The sequence below is a fragment of the Corvus hawaiiensis genome, chromosome 13, assembly GCF_020740725.1.
Source record: "Corvus hawaiiensis isolate bCorHaw1 chromosome 13, bCorHaw1.pri.cur, whole genome shotgun sequence".
Lineage (NCBI taxonomy): Eukaryota > Metazoa > Chordata > Aves > Passeriformes > Corvidae > Corvus > Corvus hawaiiensis.
This window is the reverse complement of record NC_063225.1, coordinates 21,545,001-21,565,234: the sequence shown is the minus strand read 5'-3', so window position 1 is coordinate 21,565,234 and position 20,234 is coordinate 21,545,001. Positions and strand designations below refer to the sequence as shown.

At 59.3% G+C, this 20,234-nt stretch overlaps 2 protein-coding genes across 8 annotated transcripts in view; both read right to left on the bottom strand.

Annotated features, from left to right (window-relative positions):
* Nucleotides 1-7,864, bottom strand: part of CPEB1 (cytoplasmic polyadenylation element binding protein 1) — a 41,948-nt gene extending 34,084 nt beyond the window's left edge. Inside the window, exon 1 of one of the 5 annotated variants that reach the window (XM_048317608.1) lies at nt 7,692-7,864. In XM_048317608.1, the coding sequence (XP_048173565.1) occupies nt 7,692-7,751 (60 nt within the window). In that variant the 5' untranslated portion in view covers nt 7,752-7,864. Of the gene's footprint in view, nt 1-245; nt 328-4,625; nt 4,696-7,691 lie in introns of those variants that run through there. The other 4 variants (XM_048317609.1, XM_048317610.1, XM_048317611.1 and 1 more) reach the window with 4 other exon arrangements.
* Nucleotides 7,865-8,284: 420 nt separating this feature from the next.
* AP3B2 (adaptor related protein complex 3 subunit beta 2) lies at nt 8,285-20,143 on the bottom strand. Of its 3 annotated transcripts, XM_048317605.1 has the most exons (29): nt 19,977-20,143; nt 17,039-17,114; nt 16,853-16,927; nt 16,639-16,734; nt 16,391-16,551; nt 16,211-16,277; nt 15,594-15,776; nt 15,303-15,479; nt 14,972-15,069; nt 14,643-14,697; nt 14,423-14,494; nt 14,195-14,257; nt 13,841-13,973; nt 13,649-13,758; nt 13,399-13,575; nt 13,128-13,314; nt 12,908-13,026; nt 12,577-12,688; nt 12,066-12,261; nt 11,818-11,989; nt 11,678-11,732; nt 10,875-10,981; nt 10,514-10,745; nt 10,324-10,408; nt 9,789-9,886; nt 9,665-9,688; nt 8,986-9,124; nt 8,651-8,768; nt 8,285-8,525 (listed from the first exon to the last, which is right to left on the bottom strand). In XM_048317605.1, exons 1-29 carry the CDS (start codon nt 20,087-20,089, stop codon nt 8,514-8,516), a joined length of 3,312 nt encoding a protein of 1,103 aa, XP_048173562.1. In that variant the 5' UTR covers nt 20,090-20,143; the 3' UTR covers nt 8,285-8,513. The 3 variants fall into 3 exon arrangements, with proteins under 3 accessions (XP_048173562.1, XP_048173561.1, XP_048173564.1); XM_048317604.1 differs by having other exon boundaries at nt 8,285-8,768; XM_048317607.1 differs by lacking the exon at nt 9,665-9,688 and having other exon boundaries at nt 8,285-8,768; nt 19,977-20,142.
* Between the last annotated feature and the right edge of the window lie 91 nt (nt 20,144-20,234).

Here is a 20,234-nt window from a genome sequence, read left to right as displayed (position 1 = left end):
CCGCATTAAAGAGAGGAGCAGGGAGGCACAACCCCGCCAGTCCTGGCCTCCGGAGCAGAATACTGGCCATTAAGCAAATCAAGTTAAATCCAAATCCAAAGAACTGAATAGCATCAAGTCTGGCAAACGAGCCCCTGCGCTTCCAACACACCGAAGCTCTAAGTTGGGCTATTTGTACTTGTCGAGAAGACATTTAATACAGGCACCTCTTGGATGTGCTTCTGCAAGTTTCAGGCCGCACTTACCCTCCAGTCCTGCTTCACTTGCAAACAGGTCTGAAGCGCCGCGCTGGTTTTACTTTCAAATGACCCCTCGCTGATCTTTCAAGGAGGCTGGTCTAAACTGAACTTCACGTGGAGACGGGAATATTAGCCCAGCCCATGTCTGGCACTTACGTTCCACCCCCCCACCTCGTCATTAGACGCGCACGACTTGATCGTTTTCCCCAACTCGCCACCACTTAGCTAAAAAAGCAAAGGAAACTCAGTCCTGGAAGCAGCAGGAATAAGCTACCGAGCGGTCAACTCGCACGGTGCCTTCAGGCGGGACCAGAGCAATTACTGGCGAACTCCAGCCCATTTAGGGCTATTAGCATCTCTTCAGCGCTGAGGGCTGGCATCTTGGGCTATTGAAATGCTCAGACCTGTGCTTTTCACGCCGTGAAAAGCCAGCGTCCATAAAGGAGACAGAGGAGTCCTGCAACTTTATTCGAATAAAGGGAGAGAGTGCACTGGGGCACACGCCCGTGGGGTTTTCTCTCTCCAGGTCTCGCAGGGCGCAGCCTCCTCTTAGCCTAAACTCCCGGCCGCATGTTGCCCTCTTCCTTTCCCCATCGGCTGAGGTACTAGGAAGGTACAGCCTTCCCGAGCTGCCTACCGCATATCCCGCCCCCCCCCCCCCCCGCCTTAGCCATGTCATTTTCTCCTCAATCTCAGAAACTCAGGCTTCTGCAGACCCTTTGTCTGTTTCAGGAGTCAAACTGTCTGGGTTCTGTAACAAACCTGCGGCTTGAAGTTGGTAGAGACATTAAGAGCCATTTCAAAGACCTTAACACCCGTACCCTCAGCCATGGAATTGTTTGTAAAGACATGAGCAGACATCTTTCCCATCAGAGCCCACCGCCGGGACTCTGGAACATTTACAAGCGTGGAACAGGTAAGGCTAAAAGCGAGCTGCAGGCTGAGAGAACAGGCAGAGCGAGCTTTAAGCCATCTTTATAAAGAGCAGCTGGAGTACAGAAGCTCAAATTACAAAAGTATTGCCAGTCATCTTTAATAAAAGGAGTGCCGCATCAGGCTGCCTTGGCACAAGCATGAAACTCCGCATTCTACTCCTGTTCCTGTAAAAGAACCACTTAAATCGTGAGGCAAAGCTTTTCCCTAGGAGTCTCTTCTAGCGAGACAAAATAACCCGGAGCAGCCAGCCGAACGCCCCACCCGTTCCTTCTCATTTAGCCTCCACAACTGGCAGCACCAGTCCTGCTCCAAACAGGAACAGAAACCAGCGAGAACACAGCCAAGCCTTTCCACAAAAATCCCTTCTGCTAGAGAGCTTTTAACCCTAGACTGTCAAGGATATCCCTGGGACACTGAATCATCCTGGACACAGGGTAGGGGGGACCTTGTAGCACTGCAATCCCTTGTAGGAAGGGGGTCGTGGCTCACCCTCCTCCCCCAATCCTAAAAAAAAAGATACTCCTTTGAGAAGAGCTCTGCAGATCTCCAGAGCACGCAGAGCCCAAACCACCCCCAACCAGCCTGGAAAGGATGGTGGAAAGAGTTTGCAAACTGAAGAATCCACCCAAATCCTTCCGTCTCGGAGTCAATACCAAAGCACAGGGAAACACCACGCCTGAGGCTGCATCCCCAGAGCCGGCGCCACTCTCACCTCCCCACCCAAGACGAGCAACGCAGCACTCCAGAGCCCAGGTAGGATTCGCTTTCTCTGCCCCACCTGGAAGGATTTGGCAAGTTCAACACGCTGCCTCTCGAGGCTTCCCTGGAAGCCCTCCACACTGCAGCTACAAACTACAGATCCCCTCTGCTTCCAGAGGCACCAGTCCAGCAGCACCGGTGGGTCCTCCTGGGACCATGAGAGACACCTTGGGTCTCACCAACCAGTGACCCAACAGCCATTCTCAGCCATTCCATCCCACTACACCTCACAACCCCAATCCAGAGGTGCAGACAGTGTTTTACCAGGGGATGAACAAGTCAATGGAGAAGCTGATCCAGCTGACAGGTTCTTTAAAGCCAGCAGGAGTCAAACACCACTTCCTAACACCTGATAAGACACCCAGTCTCTTAGAGATTAGTTCTCTGCAGCAGGCACACAGTGCCACGGCACAAATGATTCTGAGACTGTAGGCTAAGTCACTGGAAGTCAGAAACATAGACGCAAGCAGCATCATACACAGACACAGCAAGATGAAGCTCAGGCAGGAGGGCAGTCCTCCGCATCCTGGCTCAACTAAGAACTTATGTCCAAGCAGGAAAATTCATTCCCTGAACGCTGAGGTTTCAAGGAGGTATGGCTCCAGACCCCTCTCGCACCCCAAACAAACACACAGAACTGAGAAAAGGAGTGCCGAGAACGAGAGAGGAGTTGCCCCTCTCTCAGTAACAGAGCACCAACAAGCCTTACCAGCATGGCACAGAGCTCTTGTTTACCAGCTGTGCATCAGGAAGCAGGCAGGTCCCTGGAGTTCCCATCCCACCAGCCCCAAGCAGACCCCCCCCCCTCCCAGCCTGCAGAGTTTACCTGCAGGAGGGCCCACTCCAGGCACACCCAGCAGCACTCAGTCAGTGGCACAACACACACTGACTGTCAGCAAAACACCCCGAAGCTGTCCAAGGCAAAGAAATGGGGAACCTCCACAGCCCTGAGGCACACACACCTGCAGGAAACCTAGAGATAATGAAATCCCAGGGCTAGGCAGAACCTGCAGCATCACAACAGCACTAGCACAGGATTAGGATAGCCTAATCCTTAGGGAAGTCATTAAACACAGCTTGGCTGCCAGTATGGCCAAGATGTGCATTAACTCCTGGGGATGCTATGGAGCAGGCAAGGCTCATCCACCTCCGCTACAATCCAGCCTTTCCTTTTTACACCTTCCACAGAAATATCACCCAGGCAGCACCAGGCTGATGCCCAGAGGGGTTCTTGGAGCTGTAGCTACAGCCAAGAGGTTCTTGAATGCCAAGACAAAATTTAAGATGCTGTTAAAATAATGCCCATGTCAACATAGCCAAGCTAAGATGGCCCCATACTTCAGTGAAAGGCAGCTCAGAAAATCCTTTTCTGTGGATACGCTTTGCTTCCCAAGTTGAAGTCAGCTACACCCACGCAAAACACAACATTGGTGTAACTGTTTCCACCAAGCAACACGCTCCCACCCCCAGCTCACCCCAAAAAAGGGTTAGGCAAGGCTGCACCAGCTCTCCCACCATCAGCAAGGCTAAGCTTAAGCAGCTGTCCCGGGGTTTACTGAGTAGAGACATCTTGAATACACCTGGTTGGAAATAAGACTAGAAGGGACTTTGATGGTCTTAATTCACAGGGGAGCACTGACTTCAGAACCACATCAGTTTTGACAAATCCCTGTTTTTAAACGCATTTCCCCATCAAGGCAGCTATTATTTGGTATTTTTTTTGGGAACAAAACATTTTGAAGCCATCACTCACAAGCAGTTTTGTACAGGAGCAATACCCACTGCTGCCTGTTGCAGCAGATTGTCAAAGCTGAGTAAGGTTTTAATTGGTTTAGGAAGACTGTTCCAGTTGAGACAAACTGCAGCAAAGCAACGGGGTCCTGGAGCTCTTCCCAGAGCCCAGCTCCCACCCTGTGCACAGCTGTACCCCTTCACCAGCGCTCCAGGTGCCAGCACACCTTGTTAGCCCATCACACAGGCACCTGTAACGAGCATTAATTGGTTTCAGCTGGGGAATAATGAAGGGTAAAAAAAGAACTTGTTTTTCAGCAGACGTGTCTCGCTCAGAAGAGTCACCTTTGTCCATACTCAGCTCTGAACTGCGTCTCCTGTGTCACCCCCCCCTCCCCCCCAGCCAGACACTTCATCGAGCTTTCAGAACATGGTTTAAGAATAAAACAGCAACATTGGTCACCTTTTACACTAAAAAAGGCAGTTTAGAAGTGTGTAAAAATACCACTTGCAGGAGTACAAGTGCCCACTCCAGCCAAAACATGCCCCACCATCCAAACCTGAGCTCAGCACCTCCAGCCCAGATTCATCCCCCTAAAAACCCGGGAAGAGCAGAACAATAGGTTGCTAGGCTAGGACCCGGTCTCCTCCGGCGTTTCCCTGAAGGCAGCTCGGGTCAGTCGATGGGCTCCCTGAGCTCCGTCAGAGCCCGCTGTTCCCCGGGGGTACCTCCGCAGCACGACCCCCTCGAGGCCGGTCCAAAGGGTTAACGGGGATCCCGTAACAGCGCTCCGAGAGGAAGCGGGGGAGCTCCATCCGCGGCTGTCCTGAGGGCTGGCGGTTCCCATCCCCTCTTCACACAGGTAAAGCAGGCGGGAACACCCCCCACACCCCCCCAGCACCACCGCGTGGAACCACGTGGCGGGGCGGCCTCGAGAGGCGGCACGTGCTCGCACTCACCGGCGGGAAGGCCATGGGCAGCACTGCGGGTGGGCGGGCGGTCCCGGGAGGCAGCAGAGGCGAGCGGCGAGGATAGCGAGGGTACCGGGAGCGGCGGGGGCTCTTGCCCGGCCCGCGGCTTTTATGGGCCGGGCCGGGCCGTGGGCGGGGGAGCCGGGGCACGGAGGGAGGGGAGGGGGCGCCGCTGAGGGGCGGGGCTGCGGCGCATGCGCGCGGCGCGCGCCGGCCGCGTGGTGTCTGCCCGCCGCCATCGGGCGGTTCCCGCCGCCGCCCCGCGGAGCCGCTTCGGCCCGGGCGCCCTGAGGGGACGGAGCACCCACAGGTTAACGTGGGGTCACCCGAGCGATTCAGTCAGCCCCCCTGGGGGATGGGGCGGCGACGGCGGCACTGCGCTGTCCGGCTGCAGCCGCCCTTCCAGGGACACCTCAGCGCTGGCAGCTCCCATGCTCAGGGTGTGGCATTCGCTGTGCCCCCGCCGTGAGGGGAATGGGATCCCCCTGGCGTTAAATTGGGGTCCCCAAGGGCAGGCTTAGTGTCGTCATTTCTTCACACGTGGGCTGTGGTACTCACTCAGTCCCCTCAGAGGGGATGGGACCCCCGAGGGGTTAAATCAGCCCCTCTGAGTGGAATAGGGTGGTGGTGGCACTGTGGAGCCCGGCTGTAGGCCCCCGGGCACACCTCAGTACCAGCAGCTCTCCACTTATGGGCTGTGGCGCTCACTGAACACGCCTTGAGGGAATGGGGACTCCTGAGGGAGCCCCTCTCTAAGGGGCTGATAGTGGTGGCCCTGCCCAGCGGAGCCCCTCGGGGACATCTCAGCGCTGGCAGTACTCCGTATTCCTCTGAGGGGAATGGGACCCCAAGGGCCAACGTCAGGACTTAAGGACTTAAATCAGCCCTTCTGAGGGGTCTGGGATGGTGGCAGTGCTGACTCTTGGCTTCAGCACCTCCGGGGCCACTCACCGCACATAGGCTGGGTGCTCACAGAGTGCCCTGTGAGGGTGTGGAGGAAATCACGCCGTGAAAAGCCAGTGTCCATAAAGGAGACAGAGGAGTCCTGCAACTTTATTCGAATAAAGGGAGAGAGTGCACTGGGGCACACGCCCGTGGGGTTTTCTCTCTCCAGGTCTCGCAGGGCGCAGCCTCCTCTTAGCCTAAACTCCCGGCCGCACGTTGCCCTCTTCCTTTCCCCATCGGCTGAGGTACTAGGAAGGTACAGCCTTCCCGAGCTGCCTACCGCATATCCCGCCCCCCCCCCCCCCCCCCCCTCCCCGCGCCTTAGCCATGTCATTTTCTCCTCAATCTCAGAAACTCAGGCTTCTGCAGACCCTTTGTCTGTTTCAGGAGTCAAACTGTCTGGGTTCTGTAACAAACCTGCGGCTTGAAGTTGGTAGAGACATTAAGAGCCATTTCAAAGACCTTAACACCCGTACCCTCAGCCATGGAATTGTTTGTAAAGACATGAGCAGACATCTTTCCTATCAAGAGGAATGGGGTTCCCCAAGAGCAGCCTCAGTGCTGGCAGCCCCCACACAAGCGCTGTGATGCTCACTGAGCCCCCTGTAAGAGGATGGGATCTCCAAGGGCTTAAATCAGTCCCCCTTATGGGAATGCAATGGTGGCACTGCCTGGCTGGAGCCCCTCTGAGGACGTCTTAGTGCCAGCAGCTCTCTATGCATGGGCTGTGGCGCTCACTGTGCTGCTTCTGAGGGGGTGAGACCCCGAAAGGTCTCTTAAATGAACCCCCCCATGAGGGCAATATGTTGGTGGCAGTGCCTCAGCACCAGCATCTCTCCACACACAGGTTGTGGCACTCGCTGAGCCCCCTCTGAGGGGATGGGACACGCCACGGCTAAAGATGGGGTTCTCCAAGGGCATCCTCAGTGCTGGCAGCTCCTACACATGGGCTGTGGCACTCACTGTAACCCCTGTGAAGGGATGGGACCCCCAAGGGGTTAAACGAGCCCCTCTAAAGGGAATGGGGTGATGGCATGGTGGTGCCTGCATGGAGCCCTCTGAGGGACACCTCAGGGCCAGTGGCTCTCCACTCACTGGCTGTGGCGCTCACTGAGCACCCCATGGGGGAATGGGACCCCCGGAAGGGTTAAATCAGTCCCCGTAAGGGGAATGGGGTGGTGGTGGCACTGCAGTGTCCATCTGGAGCCTTCACAGGGACACCTCAGCGCTGTCAGCTCCCACACACAGACGGTGGTGCTCGCTAAGCCCACTCTGAGGGGAATGGGATTCCCAAGGGCTAAAATCGTGACCCCTAAGGACTTAAATCAGCTCCTCTGAAGTACTGGAACGGTGGCAGTGCTGCGGCTCTCAGCTTCAGCACCCCCAGGGCCACCTCAATGCCAGCCACTTGCCACACACAGGCTGGGCGCTCAGTGAGCCCGCTCTGAGGGGAATGGGACCCAAAGGGGTTAGAATGGGTTCTCCAAGGGAAATGGGGTGGTGGCAGTGCTGTGGTGCCTGGCTTTAGCCCTTCCAGAGCCCCCTTGGCTCCAGCAGCTCTCCATACACAGGCTCAGCACGCTCAGGGCTCCCCAGGGGGGAATGAGACCCCCAAGGGCTTAATTCAGTCCCCCTAGGGGGAATGGGGTGGTGGCACTGGGATGCCTGGCTGCAGCCTCCCTCGTAGGGACACCTCAGTGCTGGCAGCTCCCACACACAGGCTGTGTGCTCCCTGAGCCCCCATGAGGGAATGGGACTCCCAGGGGCTTAAAGTGAGGTCCCCAAGGGCAGCCTCAGTGTGCTGGCATCTCTCCACACACAGGCTGTGATGCTCGCTGAGCCCATGAAGGGATGGGACCCCAAGGGTTAAATCAGCCTCCCTAAGGGAAATAGCTTGGTGGCATCACTGTGGCTCCCAGCTGCATCCTCCCCCCTCAAGTGCTAGGCAGCAGCGGCTCCAGTCCCTGTCCTTGTGGGAATGGGCTTTTCCCTGTGGATCTTGACACCCAGTGGTTGGTGCTGCTGCTCCAGCCAGGGATTCCTCACCCGTCAGAAAACATAAAGGTGGTTTTTCCATCTCTTACCCAGAAAAAGCAGAAAGCCCCTCACCCTTTTTGTGGCAGCGGAGGCGGTTCGGGGTTCAGACCTTCCTGCACGTCCTTTGCTCATCCTCTGCCTCTGGTGCCAGGCCTGGCTCTGCGCTGGGCTGCAGCTTTGGATGGAGAGAGCCAGCGCTCTCTGAAATCCCACCCTGGGAGGGTGCTGGGAGGAGAGATCTTAATAAAGAGTCAGATTTCCTTCCTTTTTTTCTGTAATCCCGGTTTGGAGATGAAAAGCCTCCCAGAGCTGGCCCCAGGAATCCCTCCAGTGACACTGCAGAACAGACCCAGCCCTGACGTAGCAGGTATTTCTGCGGTTGAAGCATGAGCAATTCTGCCTTGAATAAATAGCTGGAACCCTCCCAGGACTCCTCAGATCTCTGGTCCAACTGAGCACCTCCTGCCCCAAGGGCTTCACCCCGACGCCATGTGCCTGGTTTTCTCCAGCAGCCACCCACCCCTGGGAGACTCTGCATGTTTCCAGTCACCTAAGGGATGGCTGGTCCCCTGATGTCCCCCGTGGCTTCTCTGGGGAGGCTGGCAGAGCCCGGCATGGGGGGAATCTGGGGTTGATGAGCACACAGAGCAGAAGAGGGAAAGGGAGCAGGTTGGAGAAGAGCTTTATTGGGAGATCCTGGACATAATAAATAAGGGTTACATTGGGAGATGATGGTGAGGGACTGGGGGCACATTGTGCTCCATGGGGGCTAGAACCGCTTCTGCCCTTCCGAGTAGGACATCTCCCTGCATCCCATCTGCCGCATTCTGCTCCATCCACTCAGCAGCAAAGCCGGCCCGGGGGTCGCTGCCTGCCGCCCCTTTTGGGATCGGATCAGGGAATAACCTGGCAGAAATGGGGGCAGGGAGTGTTTTGGGGAGTGGCATGGGGCAGAAGGGGTGGGAGGGCAGGGCCGTGGGTGCAGAAGGGCCCGGCTGTCACTGTGCCAGGGCCTGGATGATGTCCTTCACCAGCATGGTGCCGATGACCATCTTCTCACTGTTGATGGTCAGCTGGGCCGTGGAGCCCTCCCGCCGCTCCAGGGTGATGAGCACCAGGCTCCCGCTTGTCACCGTCTTGGCCGCGAACCTGTTGGGTGGTGAACACAGGGCTTCAAGGTAAGCTGTCCCCTGTCACCCTCTGGTCCCATGGGATGCTCCGGTGGGGACAAGCAGGTGCCTGCCACCCACGGCCACTGTCACACTGTCACGTCTGGGTTCATGCAGGCTCCTTGTCCTAAAGGAAGCCCTGAGTGTCCCCACTGTGATTTGGGTGGGAACTGATCCAGGTGTGGGGGTCCAGCTACCTGTACTCGTTGCTGGCACCACAGGGCACGCGGCCCACATTGGCAGCTGAGGTCACTTGCTGGACAATGGTGTGGTCACTCCGGCATTTCTCAGGCAGCGTCAGCTTCTCTGTGATCTCGCTCATGCCCATCAGCTTCCCTAGAGCAGATAACAGAAGCACCTGCCTGTCTCTGGCCACACACCCTACTGGGCCCTGCTTTGACATGCCCAAAGCAAGCCCCTCCAGCTCCCTGCGTTCCCTATGACATCCTGAGCTGGCTGCTCTGCTTGCTCTTGGTTCAGGAGTCAGTGGATTTGGGAAAATCCTTCATGACCCTTCCTGGGCTCATCCCCATGTCTCTGCCTGGTGGCAGCAGCTACGTCCCTGGGGATGGGCTCCTCTGGACAGTGGCAGCAATGGGGCCAGGTGCTGCAGGGCACCGTGCACCCCCCCCCAACACAGCCCCCATCTGTGTGGGCAGGGTGGGGATGTGCTGATCCAGGAGCACAGGGACACAGGGCGTCACTCACCGGACACAGTTCTGGGAGCGCCAGGAGTGGAACGAGCCCTTCACGCTTTGGGGGGACCCAACAAGGCCACCCCGGCACCAGTGTGCTCACCCCAACCCGCAGGCTGGGGGTGCAGGAGGGAGTGAGGGGAGCAGAGCTAGTCTAGGGGCCGGCCGAGCGGCCACTTACCCTCACCCGGCCGTGCCAGGTGCTCTAGGGCCACAGCGAGGGCGGCAGAGGGGACAAAATTGGGAGTGAGTGTCAGTGGTGGGTGCCCGTGCAGCGCCCTGTCCCCATCCCTGACCCCACTCACCCTGCTCCTTCTTGAACTCGTTCTCACTCATGAAGACGGGGGCCATGAGCTCCCCCACAGGCGGCTGGATGGAGACGTAGAACTGGCGTGTGTGAGTGCTGGGGAGACAGGCGGGTGAGAGGGGCACGTGCTCAGAATATGTCCTCTCTCCACGTCCTGCTTCCCATCTCTGCCCTGGGCAGGGGTGGCCAGGGGAAACTGTGACACAAAAGGGCTCAGGAATGGGGGGGAACCTGTCAGGCTGGACCTGAAGCTGCTGCTGCCTCCTTGTCCCCTGCAGGAATCCCTGTGCATTTCTTGCTGTCCCCCGACTACCCCACATCCATCCAAGTGTCTCCTCTCCCCTGGAGGGACCCTGGTGCCTGTCCTGCTGTCCTCCATCCCCCGGGATACCCCATGCCCTGTTTCTGCTGTCCCCTGTCCCCTGCTACTTGGAGGGATGTTGGTACCTATCCCACTTTCCCCATCTCTGGAGCACCTGACACCCTGATCCCTGGGGACACCCATCCTGCCCTGCCCGGTGCCAGATGCTCACCACAGCTGGAAGTTTGCTGCCTGGGTGGAGTCACAGAAGTCGATGCCCATCACCACACTGGCTGTGTCCCCTGGTGCCAGGCGCTCTGGAACCACAGAGCTGCCATTATATCCCACGTTCCCACCCAACCCCTGTCCCCATTCTCCCACAGCGGTACGGCCATGCCGTGCCATGCTGTGCCATGCCATACCGATTTCAGGGAACTCCTGTATCCGCATGCCAGAGAGGGGCTTGGGTTCGTTGACTCGCAGGTTCTTCACCTCGGTGTCAGTGTTGTTGGAGATCTGGATCTGGACGGCCACCATGTGGGGGTCTCCCGGGAAGGGCCGGCGGCTGAAGCAGTACTCAACCGCGAGCCCCTCGCCTGCCATGCGGTGCAGCAGCTCGTAGGTCTTCACCGCACTGAACGCCGGGCTCAGCAGCTGCACCGGGGGACAGCAGGGGCTGCTAAGCGCTCCCTGCAACCCCTGTAGGTGGCAGGGGGCCCAGGAGACCCCCACAGGTGACAGAGGGCCTGGGACCCCCCCAGGGAGGGCATGAGGGACACTTACGGTGGGCGTCAGGGAGGTGTCGGTGAGAGTGAGGCCCTCCAGGTCGGTCACCAGGCTGGTGGAGACGATGCTGCTGGAGGGGATGGGCTGGGGAGGAGGGGGTGTGACTGCAGGGTGGGGAGGGGGGAGGAAAGGGTTAACAGAGCTCACAGTCCCATGGGGACAGACCTGGTGGCATAGCCCCATGGGGACACCCACAGGGACAGTTCTAATGGCTCAGCTCCATGGGGACAATGGCATCGGGACAGCCCTGGTGGCACAGCTCCATGGGAACAACCACATGGGGACAGCCATGTGGGGACAGCCCTGGTGGCATTGTCCCATGGGGACAGCCTCATGGGGACAGCCATGTGGGGACAGCCCTGGTGGCATAGTGCCATGGGCACAACTCCATGGGGACAGCCTCATGGGGACAGCCATGTGGGGACAGCCCTGGTGGCATAGTGCCATGGGCACAACTCCATGGGGACAGCCTCATGGGGACAGCCATGTGGGGACAGCCCTGGTGGCATAGTGCCACGGGGAGAGCCACACAAGGACAGCCCAGTGGCAGAACTCCATTGGTCTAGACACAACCCTGTAGGCTGTCCCTGTGCACAGCCACATGGGGACAATCCCATGGGCACAGCCTGTCCCACAGCCATCCTCTGGGGACAAGGGCCCCTCACCACACCTGTCCTTGTCCCAACTCTGCGGCTCCCAAAGGACCCATGGAGTCCTGATCACATTGGGGTGCGTGCTCATGCCTCAGTTTCCCCAGCAGCACCACCACGGCCATTTGCATGTTCCGGGCAGCCACTCACAGTCATCCAGGTCAAGCAGGGAGATCTCCTTGGGGCCGGCCTTGCTGCTGGGGGGCTGCAGGAGGGCAGAGGTGGGGGGTTCAATAGGGGGTCCAGGTATCCCTGTGCTGCCCCCCATCCCAGCCCATCCCAGCCCTCACCGCCTTCCTCCGCTTGGCCTCTGCCTCGGAGCCCGAGTCGGAGCCGGAGGAGCTGCTCTCGGAGGTGCTGGCCTCCTCTGATGAGGTTTTGGCATGGCCCTTCCTCCCCTGAGAGGTCTTCTTCTTCTTGGCCTTCTTTGCCCCTTCCTCCTCCTCCTCTTCCTCGCTGGGGCTGTGGGGAGAGCCCAGCTCAGGGGGCTGGGGTGGGGGTTTCACTGGGAGCACCCCCCCGCCTTCCCAGGGGGTACCTGCCCGCGCTCCCTGAGACTGCTTTATGGGAACCTTCCTTGTCCTTCCTCTTCGGCCTCTTCTCCTCTTCCTCCTCCTTGTCCTCTGACTGCTCCCCGCTATCTTCCTCCTCCTCTTCTTCCTCCTCCTCCTCGCTGCCAGAGCTGGAGCTGCCAGAGCTGCTGCTGCCACTCTCTTCACTGCTGGACTCAGGCTCTGTGGGGGCACAGCTCAGCCCTGCTGCTGTGCCCCCCCACATTCCCCCATCTCCCACTTCATCCCACTACATCCTCCATCCTCCACTGCATCCCCACACCTGCTGCTGCCTCTCCACTGCATCCCTGCATAGTCCCACTGCATTCCACTGCATCCCCACTGCCCACCACTGCATCCCTCCACATCTCCTGCCATGTCCCTTCCATGATGGGGTGTCCCCACTCTCATGTCCCCTGTCCAATGCCCCACCATTGTGGCACCTGCCTGATGGCCACAGTGACCACTGCCCAATGTCTCATGCCATCAGGTCCTCACCACTGTCTGCCGACTCTGTGGGCCCCGACTCGCCCTCTGAGTCAGAGTAGAAAGGCTTCTCCACCTTCTCCTTCCTCTTCTCCCGGCTGGTGCACTTGGTCCACTCAGGAACCTGCTGGCACAGGGTTGATGGAACAGAGCCACCACCCATGACTGGGGGATCCAAACAGCCACCCTTGTCCCCCCATCCCCAAGCGGATGTGTGAGCACTAGGGAGGGAACGGGGGCAGGTGAGCAGTACCTGGGCACCTTCTGGGGCTCTTCCAAGAACTTGAGACAGTGTCCCCACCTTGGCCCCTCCTCCCCCATGCACCCAGGGTGCTCCACGCACCTCCACGTTCCTCACGGAGGGATCAGGGGCCTCGTCCGGCCAGTCGGGCAGCTCCTGGTAGCCCACAGCCTTAGCATTGAGCAGATGGGACAGGGAGCCCAGTTGGAAATGGTCCCGATCTACAATGAGGTGAGAGGAGGCAGCAGCTCAGGGACAGCTATGCAGCATTGTGGTGACAGCTGGCCCCGTGTCCCAATGCCCCGTGACCAGGGATGGGTACCTTTGAAGGAGGACTCCAAGATGGGAGCTGGTTTTTGGGCCAGGAAAAGCTTCTTGGCATACTTATTGAGGGCCCCGCTCTTCTCGGTGGGCACGATGAGCTGGCGGATGAAGCGAGCCCGGTCGCGGATGTCGTAATTCTGATCATACTTGGCCAAGTTGAGGACGTACTGGGTCAGCAGCTTGCTCTGTGGCAGAGAACATGCTCAGGGCTGGCCTCTCCCTCCCTGACAGGGAAACTGAGGCACACCATAGGATCACACCCCTGGTACCTGCTTGGAGTTGGTCAGGTAGAGCTTAGCTGCCAGATTGATGACCTGCAGCTTGACAATGTCCTCCTCGTTGGTGAAGGACTTGGCCATCTTGCGCAGCACATCAGGCGCGATCTTGGGCACGTGCTCACAGTACTCACCGATGAGCCACAAGATGCTGGCCCGCGCCATTGGCACCTGTGAAATGCCCTCGGACATGTGGCACTGCTGCCATTCCCTGCTCCTGTGGGTCAGCAACACCCCAACCCACCTGGATGTTGTCCGTGAGCTTGGCCATGTGCTTGATGATCTCACTGTGCTGGGCGGGCTGCATCTGCAGCAGCTTTTTGATGACCACCACGGATTCAGCCACCACCAGCTCTGCGGGCAGACACCCGGCCTCAGCGAGGCCCTGCCCTGAGAGCAACGGAGCTCCTGTTTCACCCCTGCTGTGTGCACTTACCATCCCTGTTGGAGAGGAGCTGGACCAGGCCATTGAGGCAGGTGTCCCGCACCTTCCCGATGTTGGTAGCACAGCGCCCGATGGCTTGGATGGTGGCCGCCACAAAGTCCTTGTCCATGCTGCGGATGTAGGTCTGCACAGGCATGGAGGGCACACATGACATGTCACCCATGTGCCAGTGACGGGCATCCCCCCTGGTGGTTGTCACACATTGGGGCCCTTTGGAACCCCCGATGGGGTTGGCATGGCCTCAGCCCACTCCTCCTGGAGGGGCTCTCCTCTGCCCCCTCCATGGTGGTGGTTTGGCACCAAGAGCCATGCCAGGGTGGCAGCCTCAGTATGGCGGTGGCATACCTGGAACTCCCGCAGGATGGTGGAGATGTTGGTCTCATTGGCCAGGTTGGTGAGGACCTCCAGCTGTGGGAAAGAGGACGAGATGGGCAGCATAGGAGCATGGTGACAGGGCACAGGGGCCTGGCTGTTCTCCTGCCCCCAGGGCATAAGGATACCTGACCCAAGGAAAAGGCTTCATGAAGCCCCAAAGCCACCCCTGACAGGTTCTGCCGGGTGTTTCCAGCTCACCTTGAGGATCTTGATCTGTGTGGGGTCCGTGGAGCGGATGTAGAAACTCTTCAGATAGGGCTCAAACATCCCCTGCATGCACAGCCAGAGACATTAGTGCCATCTCTGTCCCCCCACCTTGCCAAGGCCACCTCCAAGCTCTGGTGACCTTGCTGGCTAATCGTCATCTCGCTCCAGAGTCAACAGCGTCAGCTCCTCCCACACCAAGTCTGAGACTCACCCGCCGCTTGATGGACATGGTGGCCACATTCTGCAGCACAACATACTGCACCTCGCTGTGGGGACAAAGAGGGGACCACCATCAGTGGGGCAGGACCAGACACCCTCAGCAAGTCCCTGTGAATACGGGCCAGGACCCACCACCAGGCTGGTACTACCAAGATGTTGTCACCCCATGTCTGGACTGGGCCAGCCCAAAAAGGCCTCCAACCTGATGTCCCTCCAGGGATGGGCTTTTTGGGGGTCTCTCACAGCGTCTTAGAGCTCCCCATGTGTTTCAACAACTAGGGTGGAGGGGTAGGAGACCACCACAACCCCAGTGTCACAGACCTGTGACTCCGCAGGAGCCGTACCAGCGCCTTGGCAATGACTCCAACCTCTGCCTTGGGTGCCAGGTGGAAGTAGAGCTGTGCCACAGCCATCACCACCTATGGACACAAACCCAAATGTCACCTGGTGGGAATGGGGGACACCCTGAGGAATGGCCGTGTCCCCCAGTCCCACCCTCAGCACCTGGAGGTAGCCTGACCCTGCGGACACCCATCCCTGGGTGTCCCTCAAGCACCCCAGTGAGTCCTTGGCCGTGGGAACATCATAAGCCCAGGCTGATTGACACCACCGGTGCCCTGGGGGACAAACAGGGTGGGAGTGAGGGTCTCACCGCGGCATTGCGGCTCTGCAGCAGGGGCTTGGTGTTGCGCAGGAGCAGGCGGTGGTCGGGGTCCATGACGTAGGGCTTGCGCTTGGCCAACGAGGCTGCCTCTGCCTTGGCGTCCTTGGTGTCCTCCTCCTCTGAGCCATAGAAAGCCTTCTCAGTGTTCTCCTCCAGCAAGGACTCCTGCTGGCAGGTAGGACTCTTTGCATCCCCAAGAGCAGTCCCCCTTCACCCCACCTCCCTCGGGGCTCCCAGGACACCCCAAGGCTCTCAGGGCATCCTGTACTCCGAACTCACGTTCTGGTTGGGACTGAGGAACTGGGTGCGGGCATAGCGGGTCAGCATGTTGATGATGACCACCTGCCCCCACTCCTCCACATCGATGAGCAGGTTGCAGAGCTTGCGGTAGTTCTTGTGGATGAGGTCTATGCGCTCTGGGCACACCTCCTCGAATGCCATTACCACGCTGCCAGCCACCAGCTGTGGAGGGAAAGCCTGGGGTGACTCACTGGAGTGGTGGCATCATCAACAAGATGCTGGTTTGGAGGGGATGGTGGCATCTCCGTGAGGGTGCTGGTTTAGTGGGAAACCCTTCCTTGTAGGGATGCCAGCTCAATGGAGTTGGTGGATTCCCCATGAGGATGTTGGCCTGTTAGGGACAGCAGCACTCCCACAAGGATGCCAGCTCTCCAGGGATGGCTTCATCCTCACAAGGACACTAATTTGGTGGGAACATCTGCATTCCTGTGAGGATGCTGGATCAGTGGGGACAGTGGCATCCCCATGAGGATGCCAGCCCTTTGGGGATCCCCAAGATGACACCAATTTGGTGGGAACATCTCCATCCCCACGAGGACACCAGGCCAGTGATGTTCCCAGATTTAGAGGTGGGGGAGACACAGCAGCCTGCTCACCGTGGTCTTGTCCGCCAGCAGCTTCTCGATCACTTCAATGAGCTGGTCCTTCTGGTCTGAGTCGAGGCTGTGAGGGAGGAGCAGGGCAGGTGATGCTGGACCAAACTCCTCCCCATCCCTGCCTGTACCAAGCAGCCAAGACCCTTATACCCTACATTTAGCAGCTGACCCCTCCATTACCTGTACAGCTTGGGGATGGCATGGGCGGCCGTCTTGCGCACGTACGGAGACATGTCCGAGGCAGCCTCCTTGATGGCCAACATCATGATGGGCACGATGATGGGCACACGGATGCTGGACAGGACCCGCAGGGCGCTGGCGCGGATCAGCTGGTTGGGGTCCTGTGGGGGACATATGGGGAGCTGCAGTGCATCTGGGGAGGGCTCAGTGCTCCCCCAGACCTCCCCTGGGTCCCCAAACCAGCTCACCTTGAGTCCTCGCTGGAAGGTGGAGATGGAGAGCAGGGCCAGATCCTGCTGCTCCTCTGCATAGCGCACCAGGTACACGTACACCAGCTTTTTCACCTGCAGGGTGAAGGTGCCACCTCAGAGCCCCCCAAAACCCAGGCAATCCCCAAAACTCTCCTACAGGGAAAGTCCCAGACCCTGGGATGCTGCCAGGGCCACCCAAGATCTTCCTCACCTCAATGTTCTTGCAGGCAACGTTTTTCACCACAGCTGGGAAGAGATCAGAGGCGTTTTTACCCCGGGCAATCATCTAGGGGGAAAAGAAGTGGTGTGACGCTGGGCAGCTGGCATGGCAGGGGCCGGTACAACGTGACACAGCTCGGCACCAGCAGTGGTCCCCACCAGTGACAGCAACACCCACCGCCACAATCCTCTTCATGGCCTCCAGCTTGAGTGAATCCTTGTTGCTGTCAAGCATCTCCTTGAGGTCATCATGCCTGAACCACACCAAGGGGAAAAAAATTCCCATTTTCACATTTTTACCTGGTTTTAGTCCTTTTTTTCTGCTCCCAGCCTGCCATCAGGCCGGCAATCCAACCCTTCACCATGAAATATTTATGGGGACAGGAGTTGGGTTACAGCCAGGTGAAAGAGGAACCAGAGGGACTGGCATGGTGCTGGCACCCAGCGCCATCCCCATCCCAGGCACTGGGACGAGAACCCCGTCCCATCCTGGCTGTGGTTGTCACCCTACATTGTCACTAAATCACAGGTGCCCATCACCAGCTTCATCCTGGCTTGGGTGGGTGTCCCTTGTCCCCTCATGGACATAGTGGCATGGATGTGCCAGCACGCCCTGACGAAAAGCCCTTTCCCTGTCCCCTCCCAGGACTGGGAAAATGCCACCAGCCTTTTGTAAAGTTGTCACCACTGTCCTCTTTTCTCAGGGACACTGGTCCCCCCCAAACTGGGGGCACCTGCAAGGCTGTGTCTACCTGCAGCAGCTGAGGGTGACACCCATGGGATGATGCTTGGCCAGAGCCACCATCACCAGAGGGTCCGGGGGGGCTCCTCAGGGGAGTCTTACCGCGGTGGTGGCCCGGTGCCAGTGTCCACTGCGGGCTCAGTGCCGGCGAGTGGCCGCAGCTCATCAGCTCGCAGGGCGCTGTAGCAGGTGGGTTGTCCAGCCTCGGTGGCCAGCACCGGGCTTGTCACCTCCTCAGCCACATCACCACCCTCTGGTGTTTTCGGCCAGCCAGCCGGCCCCACTGGTAGCTGCCGCAGCAGCTTCTGCACTGGCGGCAAGGACATCATGGCTTTAGCTGGGGGTAGTGGCCCTGGGGATGGTGACAGGGCTGTGGCCCCGCTCCTCTGCCCAGCACAGCCGGCTGAAACCTGATGCTGTGGTTGGGGTTGGGTTGCAGCCTCGATCAGGACGCCCTTCCCAGTGGATGAGGCCAACTTGCGATGTCACATCCGAAGTGACATCTGACCTGCAGCTGGGACTTGGGAACACTGCAGGGAGCTCCTTCCCCAGTGCTGAGTGGCTCAGTCCTGGGCAGGGAACGCACATCATGGTGGGACACCCACCTAGGTGGTAGGGCGGCATGATGGGGCACCTGTGGGTGTCCCACCTGGGTGGTGGGGTCACACTTGGTGCATTTGTCTTGCCCCATGTGCCATGGATGCCATGGATGGCTCGCAGGAGTGGTGGCAGACCTGGTGTGGCTCTGGTGAAGGGCAGCATGCAGATTATAGGGACCCTGTGGGTGTGGGGGACACTGCCAGGAGGTCAGGAGTAAGAGGACACTGCCGTGAGGGTGGTGACACTGCCAGAGTGGGAGACACTGATGGCAGATCACTGAGGTAGCCTGGACAGACTGGGGGACACAGCCAGGGTGTCAGGGCTGGGGGAGGCTGCCAGAGTGGGGGACACTGCCCGTGGAGGTCAGGGAACACTGGCAGATGTGGGGAGCAGGGGAGCACTTCCAGGCCAGAAGACATTGCCAAGGAGGGGTCAGAGAGGGGGAAACTTGACTAAACTGGGGAACACTGCCAGGAGATCATGGAAGGGGCACACACTCTGAGATCAGGACACTGCCAGTGGGTCATGGATGGAGGGCACTGCCAGACTGGAGGACAGTGCCAGTGGATCAGGGTTGGGGGAAACTGTCATACTGGGGGACACAGCCAGGGGTAGGGAGTGTGACACTGCCAGACAGGGCAAAGGACACTGCCCAGGGGTCAGGAAAGGAGGGGACACTATGAGATGGGGATACTGCTAGCAGGTCATGGATGGAGGGCACATCCAGAGTGGGGGACAGTGCCAGGGGCTCAGGACTGGGTGGACACTGTCGTGCTGGGGGACATTGCCAGGGTATCAGAGAGAAGGGGACACTGCCAGGAGTTCAGGGAAGGGGGGACCCAGTGAGATGGGGACACTGCCAGCACGTCACAAATCAGGGACACATCCACAATGGGGGACACTCTTTAGCATTAGGGAGGAATAGAGGGAAAGGGGACACTCCCAGACTGGGGACACTGCCAAGAGGTCAAGATAGGGTACACATTCAAAGTGGGGGACACTGCCAGGGAATCAGGACTGGAGGGACACTGTCATAATGGGGGATAATACCACAGGGCCAGGGATGGAGGGGACACTGCTGGACGGGGGGACATGGCCAGGGGGAGAGAGAGTGACACTGTCAGACAGTGATTTCCTGCTGGGGCCTCAGAGGGGGGGACACTGCCAGACTGGGGGACACTGACACGGTAGGGAGGGCAATGAGACATTCCTGCAGCTCCAGGAGCACACATCCCCCCCATCCCTCTTCACCCCTGCCCCCCCAGCAGCCTCTCCCACGCAGGGGTGACATTCCTCAACACCCCCCCTCCCCCCCCCCCCCCCGTTTGGAACCTCGATGCGGTGGGGGGGTGTCAGCTCAGGAGAGCCACAGGAGCCAGCAGATCCCGTTGGGGGGAACACCGTGCCCGGGATGCCCCAGCCTGAGGGCGGGAGGTTCAAAGGGGGTCCCCGCACGTCTCCCTCAACCACACCAGCTCCAAAATCCCGCGGTGTTCCCACAAAACCCTCTCCGGCCTTTGCAACCTGCAATGACGGTGGCGGCGACGTGACCGCATCCCCTGTCCCCATCCCTGACCCCATCCCCATCCTTATCCCTATCCACATCCCCATCACCATCCTCATCCTCATCCCCATCCCCATCCCCGTCCCCACGCCGGGGCCGCTCCAGCCGCTGCTCCGGTACCACGTCCCCGCCGAGAACGGCGGCGAAGGCCTGCGGTGGCAGCCACACGGGCAGGCTCGTCCTTGTCCCCTGTGCCCGCATTGTTCCCACCTCTTGTAGTCGGAGGAGAAGATGCCGCCGCTGGCGGGGTCGTGGCCGTACTCGGGCTCGCCCAGGCTGGAGGAGCCGCCCTTCTCCTCGCCGTAGGCCGGGCTGGCGGCCATGGCGGCGGGAGGGATGCGGGATGCGGGATGCGGGGGGGACGCGGGAACTGATGTCAGCGCGGGCGGGGACGGGCCCGGCCCCGGGCCGGGGGCAGCGCCCGCCTGGATCGACCCCCGCCGACATCGGGAGCGGGAGCGCGGGGGG

Bases quoted from the DNA above. Each gene is read 5' to 3' on its own strand.
- AP3B2 (XM_048317604.1), bottom strand. From the start codon at position 20,089: ATGGCCGCCAGCCCGGCCTACGGCGAGGAGAAGGGCGGCTCCTCCAGC. The intron at 17,115-19,976 runs GTGGGAACAATG...GGTGTGGTTCAG, and splicing joins TTCTCCTCCGACTACAAGAG to GCATGATGACCTCAAGGAGA. The intron at 14,698-14,971 runs GTCTGTGACACT...TTGTCCCCACAG, and splicing joins CGGCTCCTGCGGAGTCACAG to CGAGGTGCAGTATGTTGTGC.